Here is an 18,838-nt window from a genome sequence, read left to right as displayed (position 1 = left end):
CCACAATAAGCTGTAGGTCCCGTTGCTAGGTAACCAGTTGGTTCTTAGCCACGTAAAATAAATCTAACCCTTCGGGCCAGCCCTAGGAAAGCTGTTAATCAACTCAGTGGTCTGGTTTAACTAAGATATACTTAATTTTGATGGAGGTTTAGTGACTTAACTGAACCTCAAGAAACTTTCAAGATTCCTTTCAAGTTTTATAAGATGAAAAGAAACTTCTTTGCTATACAGATATGTCAGTCAGTGTCTCTAGGGGTCAGTACGTTGAGATGATGAAAGTTTTTGGATCTACTAAGTCTCGTACTTTTGCCTCGCCAGCATTCAACTGCAGTTTTATCAGTTTCAGTGAAGAATGTTACAGGTGGTTTAACAATTTACGTATTCATCCCAGTGTCAAATAAAGACTTACATTTCTGCTTTGTGAAATAATGAAGCTTTGTAATGACTACTTTAAGGTAGATCACAAATATATATATATATATATATATATATATATATATATATATATATATATATATATATATATATATATATATATATATACATATATATATATATATATATATATATATATATATATATATATATATATATATATATATATATATATATATATATATATATATATATATATATATATATATATATATATATATATATATATATATATATATATTCATATATATATATATATATATATATATATATATATATATATATATATATATATATATATATATATATATATATATATATATATATATATATATATATATATATATATATATATATATATATATATATATATATATATATATATATATATATATATATATATATATATATATATATATATATATATATATATATATATATATATATATATATATATATATATATATATATATATATATATATATATATATATATATATATATATATATATATATATATATATATATATATATATATATATATATATATATATATATATATATATATATATATATATATATATATATATATATATATATATATATATATATATATATATATATATATATATATATATATATATATATATATATATATATATATATATATATATATATATATATATATATATATATATATATGTATATAATGTTATGGCAGGTGTATGGCTAACCTGAATTAGCAGACGGCTTCAGTTTAATATCTTCTTTTCCGTACAATTAAAAAAATCGAAGAAATGAAAGACCCAAGAATTTTGAGGGGTTACGTGTAAGATGCTTCAGTATAGTATTAAAAATAAGACTAATTAAGTGACCAGTATGTGTAAGGTGTGTCTGAGGGAAACTTTTTTTTTTTTTTTAAGGAACTTTGGTAGGTGTGCCTGTAAGCATTATAGGAACATGTTATACCTAGTATACCAGGAACAAGTTAAGATTAAGGCTGAGAAAGTAAAACAGATAATGGAAGGATTAGCATGGAAAGAACAGGATTGGTTTAGACAAGGAAGAGGATGTGTAAATCACGTATTTAGTACGTAATAGTTTTCGCAAACGAGAGAAATCTTTAGAATGAACTGTGAGGCAGAAAACCTATTAGGAGTATTTTTTTTTCTTACAAAAGTTAATACTTTATTGAGATACGATTTTGGCAGATTGACTGCCTTGGTTTAAACATGGGTCTCAGACAAGGGTGTGTCTGTTATGTTTATGGTTTCTTTACATCATAATGGATAAGGTGATGCAAGAAGTCATGGTAAGATGATTCTTTTATTTATGTGGAATAAATTGCAAATGACAAAAATGTTTCCGTATACAAGGAGTCGTCCACGATTTTGGAAATTAAAGTAAGAAATTGAATGTGCCATATTTTGTTTCTTTTTTGTGACCCATATCATTCATTGTAGGAGGAAACGAGTTGATGCTGGAATGTATATACATGGGTACTGCATAATAGTTGACTGGTTTTATCATATTTTGTTATATCTGATGTTTAATTAAATGTTTTTCATTGTTATTTCTCTTTTATTTTTTATCCATCGATTTTGTACTTATTTTTCCTGACTTGGATGCTATCTCTATAGGGGCTCTATGGCTTGTTGTATTCTGCTCTCTAATTAGGGGTACGGTTTGAACAGACACACACATACACACGCACACACACACACACACACACACATACATATATATATATATATATATATATATATATATATATATATATATATATATATATATATAATATATATATATATATCACAGAAATTTTGGGTCTAGTTTTAAAGGTTACTCTCTCTCTCTCTCTCTCTCTCTCTCTCTCTCTCTCTCTCTCTCTCTCTCTCTCTCTCTCTCTCTCTCTCTCTCTATATATATATATATATATATATATATATATATATATATATATATATATATATATATATATATATATATATATATATATATATATATATATATATATATAAAGTAACCTTTAAAATCAGATCTCACAATTTCTTTCGGTGATATATTCCAGTAGTTTTGCCGATCAGAACAACATTTATATTTTGTATACTGTTCATGATTGCAGGTTTTAAAGGTTCAGTTCCCCGTATACAAACTGTTGCTTATTGGAAACTCAGTTTTGAAAGTTATTTTACAATAAAATCTGAAGGTGACTCAGAATAACAAATGTCAAGAACATGTTATTACATTTATTAGCTAGTATCTATGCAAACAAAATTGTACTACATGCTGGGTGCAAATTTATAAAAAAAAATAGTTCGATAACGGAATGATGCAAATATTGAATGATAATAAAAGAAAACACGGATAATTAGCTAATTCATATTGAGAGAAAATTTACCCAAAGAGCACAAAATTAGCTAATGAATTCATTTCTAAGGAATGAAATATCAACTGTGATGAGTTCAAAATTTTCACCATTTATTGAATACTCTTGACCATGACCGTATATAACTACTTAAATATCTTTTTATTCCAAAAATATCTCACTCAACTGGCACCAGAGGAAAGAAATTTAATGTTGCTTTCAATTCCTCCTCAAGTGAGAAAATAATGACCTTGTAGCTATGATCTATAAAAGGCGCAGTAAAAAGTCTTTTCCTCAGATTCAGTGATCACTCTCATTCAGCATGGTGGGTAGTAATCTATCTCTCTGTCTCTCTTTCTCTCTCCTTTCTGTTCCTGTGGCGGTAGGCAACTCCTGACCTTATCACACACATACCCATATGTACGAATTTTTATCACATCATTGGTGGAATTTTTATATTCACAAATATTGAGCTAGAAATGTCGTTTAATATTCAATTTGGTCTATCCAGAAAATAACACCGAAGGGGAACTGTAATGATAAGTAGTTCGTCACCTGGCAAATTTGATCCATTAATAGCAACTATCTCACTCTTCAGTGATGAGTACTCTTCCCGTTCGGCTTTCAAGAGAGGTGTAAGTTGATACCGACTCTGCCGTACATATGCCCATCGAATGCAGTACTTGGTTGGCATCAAGAAAAGCTACATGTTTCAAGTGTAGTAATCGACTACCATGGCGGTGCCGGGGTGGGTTGATGCCTAGGCTGAGTACAAGTACCCGCATTCACCAGACAAATGTACTGCAGAGTCGATATCAACTTATACCACTCTTGACAGCCGAATGGTAAGAGTACAGTAATCATCGCTGAAGTAGTACGTAGTTGCAGTCGGTGGATCGAATCCGCCAGGTGACGAAAACTACTTATCAGTTTTAATTCCCATTCAGTATTATTTCAGGGGACGACCGAGTTGGATATTAAACGACATATGATCACTCTATACACCTACATATGACTCCTAAGGAGCGCGACCAACCCATTTAACCATAATTTGGTCTTCACTGTTTCATCATTAAAACTCTTAATCTCTACATTTCATTCACAATCTATTTCTTAATTTACTCCTCAGTTTTGCCCCTTATATCTTAAATTATCAGCTGTCCTTATTTTGAGTTTTGTTATCACACTATCTTTAATAATATACCACTTCTTTTTCTCATACCCATTTTTGCAATAAACAGCTCACCTTCCAGTCTACTAATTCCAGCACGCTTTGCTATCAACATAAAACATTTCGTTACTATTTATTAATTAAATTAACCACCAGAAAGCATCAGCACTTTTACATTGCTTCTCCGTCCATTCCATCCCCTAATTGCATAAAAGAAACATTAATGTCAGTGGAGTTTCCTCCTTGATCGAAATGACGATGATTAACTCTTATGTGGAAAAATTATGTAGCCTCTTTCCTTACAAGTGCTTGCTAAATGTTTCCTTGGCAACTTTTCAAAGATTGTATTTGCTACTGAAGTAAGCTAATGTGATACATATCTACTGTAATTATATGTTGTAAATAAGGTGTCATAAGAATATATGGATAATGAATTGGTTATTTCACTGCAGGCATTCTTGAAGTTCACTTTCACTTTGGCCCTTGTGGCTTCATGTGCCTTTGCTGAGGGAGGCTATGGAGGACATGGAGTTTTCCTCGGGGGACATGGAGGATCCTTCGGAGGTCATGGAGGTTCAGTGGTTGTGAGTCATGGAGGCTCCCTGGGAGGTTCCTTCGGAGGACGTGGAGTGCATGGAGGTTCCTTCGTAGGACATGGAGGCTCATCTGGAGTCGGTTATGGAGGCTATGGGAGAAGCTCTGCCACCGGTTTCAGTGTATTCAACCTGGGACCTGCTGGATCCTTGGGAGGTAGATACGGAGGTCATGGTGGAGTCTCTGGAGGTCTTGGAGGAGTCTCTGGAGGTCTTGTAGGAATCTCTGGAGTTCGTGGAGGATATTCCGGAGGTCTTGGAGGAATCTCTGGAGGTCTTATAGGAATCTCTGGAGGTCGAGGAGGATACTCCGGAGGGCTTGGAGGAATATCTGGAGGCCATGGAGGTTTTTCCGGTGGGCTTGGAGGTTTCTCTGTAGGTCATGGAGGAATCTCAGGTTCTTATGGAAAGTAAATAATTATCTAGACCTTTTCTCAATTACCAACATAACTTATTTTCAAAGAATATTATTGTTAAGTTCATAGTAATGTCTCTTATTTGTCCTGTTTTTATATAAAAAAACAGTTGACAAATTTCGAGACATAAGCATTATCTTATATTTTATAATACTAATTTAGAAATAAAAGAATTGGACAACTGTTGAGTTTTCATGGAAACCCACACCATTTTGGAGAAAAAATATACAATATATATTATATATATTTGGAAATTATGACTTTGTATATCCGGATAATTAAGAAACGTATAAATGCATGATTATTTCTAACAGAGCATTTGACCTAATGAAGAATTATCAAAGCTTTGGGAACTATTCTAATTAGCCTGTATATTTAATTTTAAAAATAAACAAGTAAAAAATGCTCCCAAATTTCTTCGGTGTAAGCGAGTTTTCTGTACAGCCGCTACAGCATATAATCAAGGCCACCGAAAATAGATCTACCTTTCGGTGGTCTTACTATAATGCTGTTTGAGCTGCGGCCCATGAAACTTTAACCACGGCCCGGTGGTGGCATATCGTATGCCGTTGCCAGAAGCATGATTATGGCTAACTTTAACCTTAAATAAAATAAAAACTACTGAAGCTAGAGGGATGCAATTTGGTATGTCTGATGATTGGAGGGTGGAAGATAACATACCAATTTGCTGCCCTCTAGCCTCAGTAGTTTTTAAGATACGAGGGCGGAACGAATAAATTGCGGACGAGCAGACGAAGCCGGCGCAATAGTTTTCTTTTCAGAAAACTAAAAAACAATGAAACGTGGACGTTGTAATCCCAGAAAAAAAAAAATGAAAAACAGAATCGAGGGCCACAAGAATAGATTCTAAATTCTAAATTCCTTGTATATAGTACAGTAGTATACAGAATAGGAAATCTTGAAGTTATCAAGTTTCTTTTCCATTTGAAATGCAAAAGGAAGTCGATGTTCACAAGCACTGAATTTATAGAACTATTTTCGCTGATGAAAGCATAAGATACCCTCGATATGAAATAGGTGAATTTTTCTTCCATAATGACCAACTTGAATTTTTAAAAAACTCGGATTATCCTAGTTTCTCGTAGCATTAAGGATCAAAAACGCTAGCAACGTTGATGTAAAGAAACATGTTTTCTATAGCAGTCAATTCCTTAAGAGGTCATGCGTTGAAATTATAAAAATTTAGAGCTTTGATAAGGTACGTGCTTTCGTCTCGCCTGAGTTCGGTTTCAATGTTATCAATACAAATGATACAAATAAAAAAACATCAATTTTGGTAAAAATTTACGTAACTATCATTGTGCCAAAAAAAACATTTACATCTCTTCGGTGAGATGTACTGGAGCTTTGAAATGACAAATTTTATAGGGAAAATTATAAAAAAAAAATTAATTTTAATATTATTGTTGTTGTAAATAGCTAACCTCAATCAACAAAGGCCTACAGTTTTTTTTACCTTTTCCTCTATGCAATGAAGAGGCTGAAGAATGGAAAGACCCAAATTTTGACAGGATTGCACGCGAGATCCTCAGTATGGTGGTGAAAACAGGACTGATTGAATGATCAGTATGTGTAAGGTATGTCTATGTGAGGGAACAATTTTTTTGTATAGAGGTAAATGTAATAGGTTATAACCGCATGCATTACAGGCCACATCGTAGCTTGTATACGAGGAACGAGTGTGGAGGATTTAGACTAAGGAAGTAAAACAGATGATGGAAAGACCATTATGGAAAGAACAGGATGGAGGATGAGTAAATCAGGTAGCCTACTCAGTATCTAATAGTTTTCTCAAAATACGGAAAATGTTCAAGATGTATGGTGTGGAAGAAAATCTATTGAGAGTATATATATATATATATATATATATATATATATATATATATATATATATATATATATGTATATATATATATATATATATATATATAATTTATATATATATATATATAAATTATTTATATTTATATATATATATATATATATGTATATATATATATATATATATATATATATATATATATATATATATATATATATATATATATATATATATATATATATTTATGTGTGTGTGTGTGTGTTTATGTGTGTATATCTCTCTCTCTCTCTCTCTCTCTCTCTCTCTCTCTCTCTCTCTCTCTCTCTCTCTCTCTCTCTCTATATATATATATATATATATATATATATATATATATATATATATATATATATATATATATATATATATATATATATATATATATATATATATGATTATTATAACTTTTGTATGTGATTCATTTATCACACATTACCACATTTTTCACCTGTGGTAATGTGTGATATATATATATATATATATATATATATATATATATATATATATATATATATATATATATATATATACATACATACATATATATATATATATATATATATATATATATATATATATATATATATATATATATATATTACATAAGGGTTGGGTTAAGTGTGTTCATGCCGGGTAAATAATATTTTATAATACGGAATTTGGTGAAGATATCCATAATAATGTCAGTGTGCATATATAATAAAAATACATATAAAATGAGAGCTTTCGACAACCTGCTCGATTCTCCTCAGTCAGACTAAAACGGTGAAGGTACCATCAAAGTATAAAGTAAAAATAAAAGCGTTATTGACAGAAGAACACCGGTCATAATTTGTACACACCCAATTCTGTAGGTCAGGTAGTTCCATGAAATTACGACCGATTTCATTTTGTCAACAATACTTTAAGTTTTTTTTAAACCTTTTACTTCGATGGTACACAACTGTTCTAATGAGACTGAGAAGGAAAATCTGGTAGGTTCTCGAAAGCTTTCATTTTTTGTATATTTTAAAAACATATTTACAGTGACATTGTTGTGGATCTCTTCACCATTTTAGCGACTCGTGCGATTATGAGATTTTTATAAATGTTGAATTTTCTATGCACATGGGGTCATCAGCGATTCCGCAACTAAAATATGGAATTTGCGGTGCCAGATTTCTTTTTTTAAGCACATTATAGGAGGAAATGAACTGATATTTGAATTTCTTTCTATCTCTCTTTCTTCAAATATTCAGCTCAAAATCTTTACGGACAGAATCAACAGGCTGCAAGCCCAAGAGTCCTACAAATGGATATCAGCCAGCAGAGAGAGACAAGTCGTGGGAGAAGGTGATTATTAAAAAAGAATTATGAGGGAATGGAAAATAAAATCTTTACAACTAAATTCAGAAGACGCCAGGAGAAAGCAGGAATAAAATTGCTCCTTACTTAAACAATTAAATATCAAAAGAGTCCACAGCAGCACAAGGTAAACTATTCCACATTTTAGTTGTAGCCAAGATAAAACTCTTAGCAAACTGAGCAGAATTAAACTTGATACTGGAAAACGACACACTGTTTGCAGCAGGGTTCTGCCTCTTGTTGCAAGCAAAAGCAGTTAGGTCAGGTAAAGAAGAGTGCACCGGATGTTAGTTTATGGAACAAACATAAACTGATTTAACGTCTATGCCATAAGTCAACATTAAGAGTTGACCAAATAAACCCAACTGATGACATAATTCTATCCAAACATCTGAGATGAGAGTCAGCACCCGAAGCATGCAAGACGACACCAATAGCTTATTTTTTACTTTTTTTTTAGTCTCATTTGTTATTTATTGCATATTCATTTCATTTTACTTTGTACTGGTTGCTTTTGAAATTGGTTTTCCGGATTACTGGAAACCCCACCATGATTGTTGTTCTACATTAAAGTCTGAAGGTGAATACGAATAATAAATGTCAATAATATATGGCTAACATTTATCATGTGTTATCTATGCAATCAAAATTATTCTCAACGTTGGGTGGAAATTTTTTAAAGAATCTTTTGAAATTGTAATGATCCAAATATATGAATGATGGTAGAAGAAAATACAAATAATTGGTCAATTCCTGTTGAGTGAATATTTGCACAAATAGCTGAAAATTGGTTAATTAATTAATATCTATGGAATTAAATATTAACAATGATTAATTAAAATTTTTCACCATTTACACAATACTCTTCAACATAACCGCATATAACTATTTAATTATCGTATTCTAAAAATATCTCACGTGACTGACGCCAAAGGAAAGAAATTTAATGTCCCTTTCGATTCCTCCTCAAGTGAGAAAACAATGACCTTGTGGCTACGATCTATAAAAGGCGCAGTAAAAAGTCTTTTTCTCAGATTCAGTGATCACTCTCATTCACTATGGTAGGTAGCGATCTATCTCTCTATCTTTGTCTCTCTCCCTCTTGTTATTGTATGCGGCAACTCTTAATCTTAACACACACATACTCATATATGAATTTTTATCACATCACCGTGATGTTTTTTATATTCACAAATATTGAGCTACAAATGTTGTTTAAAATTCAATTTTGTCTGCCCCGGAAATATACAGAAAGGGAATTGTAATTGACAAGCTTTGCTATTGACATCAAAACATTTCGTTACTATTCAATAATTAAATTAACCACCAGAAAACATCAGCAAATTTACATTGCTCCTCTGTCCATTCTATCCCCTAATTCCTTACAATAGTGGCCCCTAAAGTATTTCAGTCTCGATACCCCAAAGTTCAACTCCAAGTCAACCTGATACCCCAACTGCAATATCATCCTGCTACTGCCAACTTTTAGCTTTTAATTTTCAGTATATATGAGCAAACAAGACGGCTATAAACAAACAGCTGAATTGCATGGACTCTTTTTATTTTATATTGAGTAAATAAATGAATAAAGCACAACTCTTAATTTACAAAAAAATTCAGTATGAGATTGTTTTTCACATTACATTACGTTACACAACACGATTTGAATCGAGGAACCCATTAATTTAATATTTTTCAGGATGGCTTTTTCGATGCCCCCATGAACCGGTTTTGATACCCCCCTGTGTATAAAGGCACTACTTTAGGAACACCTTTTACGGAGTAAAAGAAACATTAATATCAGTGGAGTTTCCTCCTTAATTGAAATGACGATGATGAACTCTTATGTGGGAAAATGATGTAGCCTCTTTCCTTACAGGAGTATGCTAAATGTTTCCTTGGCAACTTTTCAAAGGTTGTATTTGCTAGTGAAGTAGCTAATGCGATACATATCTAATTATATGTTGTAAATAAGGTATTGTAAAAATATATGAATAATGAATTGTCTATTTCATTGCAGGCATTCTTGAAGTTCACTTTCACTTTGGCCCTTGTGGCTTCGTGTGTGTCTTTGCTGAGGAGGCTATGGAGGACATGGAGTTTCCCTCGGGGACATGGAGGATCCTTCGGAGGTCATGGAGGTTCAGTGGTTTTGAGTCATGGGGGCTCCCTGGGAGGTGGGTATGGTTCTGGTGTCCTTGGAGGTTCCTTCGGAGGACGTGGAGTGCATGGAGGTTCCTTTTTAGGACATGGAGGCTCATCTGGAGTCGGTTATGGAGGCTATGGGAGAAGCTCTGCCACTGGTTTCAGTGTATTCAACCTGGGACATGCTGGATCCTTGGGAGGTAGATACGGAGGTCATGGTGGAGTGTCTGGAGGTCTTGGAGTAATCTCTGGAGGTCTTGTAGGAATCTCTGGAGGTCGTGGAGGATATTCCGGAAGCCTTGGAGGAGTAACTGGAGGTCTTGGAGGAATCTCTGGAGGTCTTGCAGGAATCTCTGGAGGTCGTGGAGGATATTCTGGAGGTCTTGGAGGAGTCTCTGGAGGTCTTGTAGGAATCTCTGGAGGTCGTGGAGGATATTCCGGAGGTGTTGGAGGAGTCTCTGGAGGTCTTGGAGTAGTCTCTGGAGGTCTTGTAGGAATCTCTGGAGGTCGTGGAGGATATTCCGGAGGTGTTGGAGGAGTCTCTGGAGGTCTTGTAGGAATCTCTGGAGGTCGTGGAGGATACTCTGCAGGTCTTGGAGGAATATCTGGAGGTCATGGAGGAATCTCTGTAGGTCATGGAGGAATCTCAGGTTCTTATGGAAAATAAATTATTATCTAGACCTTTTCTCAACTATTAGCATAATTTCTTCTCAAAGAATGTTATTGTTAAGTTCAAAGTAATGTCTTTTATTTGTCCTGTTTTTATATATATAAAAAAACAGTTGACAGATTTCTGGACATAAATATTATCTTACATTTTATATTACTAATTTAGAAATAAAAGAATTGTGCAAATGTTGAGTTTTTATGGAAACCCTCACCATTATGGAAAAAAAAAATATACAGTATGTATATTTGCAAATTATGACTTTGTATCTCGGGATAATTAAGAACGTATGAATGCATGATTATTTCTGACAGAGGATTTGAACTAATGAACTGTTATCAAAGCTTCATTAACTATTTTAATTAGCCTGTATATTTCATTTTAAAAGTAAACAAGTAAAAAATGCTCCCAAGTATCTTCGACGCAATCGAGTTTTCTGTACAGCCGCTACAGCGTATAATCAAGGCCACAGAAAATTGTTCTTTCTTTCGGCGGTCTCGTTACAGCTGTATGAGCCGCGGCCCATGAAACTTTAACCACGGCCCGGTGGTGGCCTATCGTATATCGTTGCCAGAAGCATGGTTATGGCTAGTTTTAACCTTATATAAAATAAAAACTACTGAGGCTAGAGGGTTGCAGTTTGGTATGTTTGATGATTGGAGGGTGGAAGATCAACATACCAGTTTGCTGCCTTCTAGCCTCAGTAGTTTTTAAGATACGAGGGCGGAACGAATAAATTGCGAACGGAGAGACAAAGCCGGTGTAATAGTTTTCTTTTCAGAAAACTAAAAAGCAATGAAACGTGGACGTTGTAATCCCAGACAAAAAAACAATGAAAACAGAATCAAGGGCCACAAGAATAGATTATAAATTCTAAATTCCATGTAGGTTATATAGTACAGTAGTATACAGAATAAGAAATCTTGAATTTATCAAAAGTTTCTTTTCCATTTGAAGTGCAAAAGGAAGTCGATGTTCACAAGCACTGAATTTATTGAATTATTTTAACTGATGAAAGCCTAAGATACCCTCGATGAGAAACAGGTGAATTTTTCTTCCATAATTACCAGCTTCAATTTTTAAAAACTTAGATTAACCTAATTTTTCGTAGCATTAAGGATCAAAAACGCTAGTAACGTTCTTATAAAGAATCATGTTTTCTATAGCGGTCGATGCATTAAGAGATCATACGCTGAAATGATAAAAATTTAGAGCTTTAATAAGGTACGTGCTTTCGTCTCGCCTGAGTTCGGTTTCACTGTTATCAATACAAATGATACAAATGAAAAAAATCAGTTGGCTTAAAAATTTACGTAACTATCATTGTGCCAAAAAACATTTACATCTCTTCTGTGTGATGTACTGGAGCTTTGAAATGATCAATTTTATAAGGAAATTATAAAAAAAGAACTTATAATATTATAGTTGCTGTAAATAGCTAACCTAAATCAACAAAGGCCTTCAGTTTATTACCTTCTTCTCTAAGCAATGAAGAGGCTGAAGAATGGAAAGACCCAAAATTGTGACAGGATTACACGCGAGATCCCTCAGTATGGTGGTGAAAACAGGACTGACTGAATGATCAGTATGTGTAAGGTATGTCTATGTGAGGGAACAATTTTTTTTTGTATAGAAGTAAATGTATGCATTACAGAGTCACATCATACCTTGTATACGAGGAACGAGTGTGGAGGATTTAGACCAAGGAAGTAAAACAGATGATGGAAAGACCATTATGGAAAGAACAGGATGTAGGATGTGTAAATCAGGTAGCCTACTCAGTACCTAATAGTTTTCTCAAAATACGGGAAAATGTTCAAGATGTATGGTGTGGAAGAAAATCTATTGAGAGTATATATATATATATATATATATATATATATATATATATATATATATATATATATATATATATATATATATATATATATATGTTTGTGTGTATATCTATCCATTTATCTATCTATCTATCGATATAAATATATATATATATATATATATATATATATATATATATATATATATATATATATATATATATATATATATATATATATATATGAAATTTTATCGCATTCATGACTTATATACAATCATGAAGCTACAAATGTCGCTTAATATCAAATTCACGCTAACTCAGGGAATATCTCCGATGGAGAATTATCACCGAAGAGGAATTTATATAAGTTATACATAGATTGGTACTGCCAGGACACGAACCCTCGACATGGACCTATTCAGCGACTCCAGTTGACGTTACCACAGCTCTATCAAGAGAGGTATAAGTCATTACCGAGTCTGCTGTACTGTTTTTCCCGTTGTGATATTCCCGAGGTAGCGTGAATTTGATATTAAGCGACATTTGTAGCTTCATGACTTTATATAAATCAGGGGGTGATAAAAAATTTCATAATAAGAGCTGCGTGTTCCAAATGTACCAATGAACTATCATGGCGGAGGTGGGTCATTCCCGAGGCTAAGTACAATTTCCCCGCTCACGACTGGAAAAAACAGTACAGCAGACTCGGTAATGACTTATACCTCTCTTGATAGCGCAGTGGTAACGTCAACTGGAGTCGCTGAATAGGTCTGTGTCGAGGGTTCGTGTCCCAGCAGTACCAATCCATTTATCACTTATATAAATTCCTCTTCGGTGATAATTCTCCATCGGAGATATTCCTGAGGAAGAGTGAATTTGATATTAAGCGACATTTGTAGCTTCATGATTATATATATATATATATATATATATATATATATATATATATATATATATATATATATATATATATATATATATATGTATATATATATATATATATATATATATATATATATATATATATATATATATATATATATATATGTATATACTGTATATATATATATATATATATATATATATATATATATATATATATATATATATATATATATATATATATATAGAATTTGGGAATTTGACTGGTTAGGTTTAAGCTTAAGTCACCCACCAGGGTGTCCTTGTTCTATCTTTCCGGTTTTTTAGATAAGGGTTGGGTTGGCCGAGTGTTCATGAGGGGAAAAAATATTTTATAATACGGAATTTGGTGAAGAAATCCACAATAATGTCAGTGTGCATATATAATAAAAATACATATAAAATGAGAGCTTTCGACAACCTGCTCGATTCTCCTCAGTCACACTAAAACAGTGAAGGTACCATTAAAGTATAAAGTTTAAAAAAAATAATAAAAGTAAAAAAAAAAAGTGTTATTGACAGAAGAACACCGGTCATAATTTGAACACACCCAATTCTGTAGGTCAGATAATTCCACGAAATTACGACCGATTTCATTTTCCCAACGATACTTTAAATTTTTTTCAAACCTTTTACTTCGATGGTACACTACTGTTCTAATGAGACTGAGTAGGAAAATCTGGTAGGTTCTCGAAAGCTTTCATTTTTTGTATATTTTAAAAACATATTTACAGTGACATTGTTGTGGATCTCTTCACCATTTTAGCCACTCGTGTGATTATGAGATTTTTTATAAATGTTGAATTCTCTATGCACATAGAGTCATCTGCGATTCCGCAATTAAAATATGGAATTTGCTGTGCCAGATTTTTTATTTTTTTTCAAGCACATTGTAGGAGGAAATGAACTGATATTTGAATTATTTTCTTTCTTCCTTTCATTAAATCTTCAGCTCAAAATCTTTACGGACAGAATCAACAGGCTGCAACCGCAAGAGGCCTACAAATGGATATCAGCCAGCAGAGAGAGACAAGTTGTGGGAGAAGACGATTATTAAAAAAAATCATGAGGGAATGGAAAGTAAAATCTATACAACTAAATTCAGGAGACGCCAGGAGAAAGCAGGAATAAAACTGATCGTTACTTAAGCAATTAAATATCAGAAGAGTCCACAACAGCACATTTTAGTTGCAGCCAAGATAAAACTCTTAGCAAACTGAGCAGAATTAAACTTGATACTGGAAAACGACACACTGTTTGCAGCAGGGTTCTGCCTCTTGTTGCAAGCAAAAGCAGTTAGGTCAGATAAAGAAGAGTGCACAGGATGTTAGTTTATGGAACAAACATAAATTGATTTAAAGTTTATGCCACAAGTCAACATTAAGAGTTGACCAAACAAACCCGACTGATGACATAATTCTATCCAAACATCTGAGATGAGAGTCAGCACCCGAAGCATGCAAGAAGACGCCAATAGCTTATTTTTTTTTTTTTTTAGTCTCGTTTATTATTTATTGCTTATTCATTTCATTTTACTTTGTACTGGTTGCTTTTGAAATTGGTTTTCCGGATTATGGAAACCCCACCATGATTGTTGTTCTACATTAAAGTCTGAAGGTGAATACGAATAATAAATGTCAATAATATATGACTAACATTTATCATGTGTTATCTATGCAATCAAAATTTTTCTCAATGTTGGGTGGAAATTTTTTAAAGAATCTTTTGAAATTGTAATGTTCCAAATATATGAATGATGGTAAAAGAAATACAAATAATTAGTCAATTCCTGTTGAGTGAAAATTTGCACAAATAGCACAAAATTAGTTAATTAATTAATATTTATGGAATTAAATACTAACAATGATTAATTAAAATTTTCACAATTTACATAATACTCTTTGACCATGACCGCCTATAACTGTTTAAATATTTTATTCTAAAAATATCTCACGTAACTGACGCCAGAGGAAAGAAATTTAATGTCCCTTTCGATTCCTCCTCAAGTGAGAAAATAATGGCCTTGTGGCTACGATCTATAAAAGGCGCAGTAAAAAGTCTTTTTCTCAGATTCAGTGATCACTCTCATTCACTATGGTAGGTAGCGATCTATCTCTCTATCTCTGTCTCTCTCCCCTCTTGACTTATACCTCTCTTGATAGCGCAGCGGTAACTCTTAATCTTAACACACACATACCCATATATGAATTTTTATCACATCACCGTGATGTTTTTTATATTCACAAATATTGAGCATTAAATGTCGTTTAAAATTCAATTTTGTCTGCCCCGGAAATATACAGAAAGGGAATTGTAATTGACAAGCTATGCTATCGACATCAAAACGTTTCGTTACTATTTAATAATTAAATTAACCACCAGAAAACATCAGCAAATTTACATTGCTCCTCTGTCCATTCTATCCCCTAATTCCTTACAACAGTGGCCCCTAAAGTATTTCAGTCTCGACAACTCAGAGTTCAACTCCAAGTCAACCTGATACCCCAACTCCAATAACAGCCTGCTACTCCCAACTTTTAGCTTTTAATTTTCAGTACATAAGAGCAAACAAGATGGCTATAAATAAACAGCTGAATTGCATGGACTCTTTTTATTTTATATTGAGTAAATAAATGAATAAAGTACAACTCTTAATATACAAAAAAATTCAATATGAGATTGTTTTTCACATTACATTACGTTACACAAGACGATTTGAATCGAGGAAACGCCTTAATTTAATATTTTTTCAGGATGGCTTTTTCGATGCCCCCAAGAACCGGTTTTGATACCCCCCTGGGTAAAAAGGCACTACTTTAGGAACACCTTTCATGGAGTAAAAGAAACATTAATATCAGTGGAGTTTCCATCTTAATTGAAATGACGATGATGAACTGTTATGTGGGAAAATGATGTAGCCTCTTTCCTTACAGGAGTATGCTAAATGTTTCCTTGGCAACTTTTCAAAGATTGTATTTGCTAGTGAAGTAGCTAATGCGATACATATCTAATTATATGTTGTAAATAAGGTATTGTAAAAATATATGAATAATGAATTGTCTATTTCATTGCAGGCATTCTTGAAGTTCACTTTCACTTTGGCCCTTGTGGCTTCGTGTGTCTTTGCTGAGGGAGGCTATGGAGGACATGGAGTTTCCCTCGGGGGACATGGAGGATCCTTCGGAGGTCAGGGAGGTTCAGTGGTTGTGAGTCATGGAGGCTCCCTGGGAGGTGGGTATGGTTCTGGTGTCCTTGGAGGTTCCTTCGGAGGACGTGGAGTGCATGGAGGTTCCTTCATAGGACATGGAGGCTCATCTGGAGTCGGTTATGGAGGCTATGGGAGAAGCTCTGCCACCGGTTTCAGTGTATTCAACTTGGGACATGCTGGATCCTTAGGAGGTAGATATGGAGGTCATGGTGGAGTCTCTGGAGGCGTTGTGGGAATCTCTGGAGGTCGTGGAGGATATTCCGGAGGTCTTGGAGGAGTCTCTGGAGGTCTTGGAGGAGTCTCTGGAGGTCTTGTAGGAATCTCTGGAGGTCGTGGAGGATATTCCGGAGGTCTTGGAGGAGTCTCTGGAGGTCTTGGAGGAATCTCTGGAGGTCTTGTAGGAATCTCTGGAGGTCGTGGAGGATATTCCGGAGGTGTTGGAGGAGTCTCTGGAGGTCTTGGAGGAGTCTCTGGAGGTCTTGTAGGAATCTCTGGAGGTCGTGGAGGATACTCTGCAGGTCTTGGAGGAATATCTGGAGGTCATGGAGGAATCTCTGTAGGTCATAGAGGAATCAATGTAGGTCATGGAGGAATCTCAGGTTCTTATGGAAAGTAAATTATTATCTAGACCTTTTCTCAACTATCAGCATAATTTATTCTCAAAGAATATTATTGTTAAGTTCAAAGTAATGTCATTTATTTGTCCTGTGTTTATATAAAAAAAAGAGTTGGCAAATTACTAGACATAAACATTATCTTACATTTTATATTACTAATCTAGAAATAAAAGAATTGGACAACTGTCGAGTCTTTATGGAAACCCACACCATTATGGAAAAAAATAAACAATTTGTATATTTGCAAATTATGCCTATGTATCTCGGGATAATTAAGAAACGTATAAATGCATGATTATTTCTGACAGAGGATTTGAACTAATGAACTGTTATCAAATCTTCGTTAACTATTTTAATTAGCCTGTATATTTCATTTTAAAAGTAAACAAGTAAAAAAATGCTCCCAAGTATCTTCGACGCAATCGAGTTTTCTGTACAGCCGCTACAGCGTATAATCAAGGCCACAGAAAATAGTTCTATCTTTCGGTGGTCTCGTTATACCTGTATGAGCCGCGGCCCGTGAAACTTTAACCACGGCACGGTGGTGGCCTATCGTATAACGTTGCCAGAAGCATGGTTATGGCTAGTTATAACCTTAAATAAAATAAAAACTACTGAGGCTAGAGGGTTGCAGTTTGGTATGTTTGATGATTGGAGGGTGGAAGATCAACATACCAATTTGCTGCCCTGTAGCCTCAGTAGTTTTTAAGATACCAGGGCGGAACGAATAAATTGCGAACGGAGAGACAAAGCCGGCGCAATAGGTTTCTTTTCAGAAAACTTAAAAGCAATGAAACGTGGACGTTTTAATCTCCCCCCCCCCAAAAAAAAGAAAAAGAACCATGAAAACAGAATCAAGGGCCACAAGAATAGATTCTAAATTCTAAATTCCATGTAGATTATATAGTACAGTAGTATACAGAATAGGAAATCTTGAATTTATCAAAAGTTTCCTTTCCATTTCAAATGCAAAAGGAAGTCGATGTTCGCAAGCACTGAATTTATATAATTATTTTCACTGATGAAAGCCTAAGATACCCTCAATGAGAAACAGGTGAATTTTTCTTCCATAATTACCAACTTTAATTTTTAAAGACTTAGATTAGCCTAGTTTTTCGAAGCATTAAAGATCAAAAACGCTAGTAACGTTCTTATAAAGAACATGTTTTCTATAGCGGTCGATGCATTAAGAGGTCATGCGTTGAAATGATAAAAATTTAGAGCTTTAATAAGGAACGTGCTTTCGTCTCGCC

At 33.5% G+C, this 18,838-nt stretch overlaps 1 protein-coding gene across 1 annotated transcript; it reads left to right on the top strand.

Moving 5' to 3' along the window:
• Positions 1–1,719: 1,719 nt before the first annotated feature.
• LOC136837628 (uncharacterized) lies at positions 1,720–17,584 on the top strand. The gene is made up of 5 exons (XM_067102505.1): positions 1,720–1,746; positions 4,426–4,976; positions 8,103–8,196; positions 10,229–10,981; positions 16,835–17,584. The coding sequence occupies exons 1-5, from the start codon at positions 1,720–1,722 to the stop codon at positions 17,582–17,584; spliced, it is 2,175 nt and encodes a 724-aa protein (XP_066958606.1).
• The last annotated feature ends 1,254 nt before the right edge of the window (positions 17,585–18,838 follow it).

This window comes from Macrobrachium rosenbergii, chromosome 59 (assembly GCF_040412425.1).
Source record: "Macrobrachium rosenbergii isolate ZJJX-2024 chromosome 59, ASM4041242v1, whole genome shotgun sequence".
Lineage (NCBI taxonomy): Eukaryota > Metazoa > Arthropoda > Malacostraca > Decapoda > Palaemonidae > Macrobrachium > Macrobrachium rosenbergii.
This window is presented reverse-complemented; position numbering and strand designations above follow the sequence as displayed.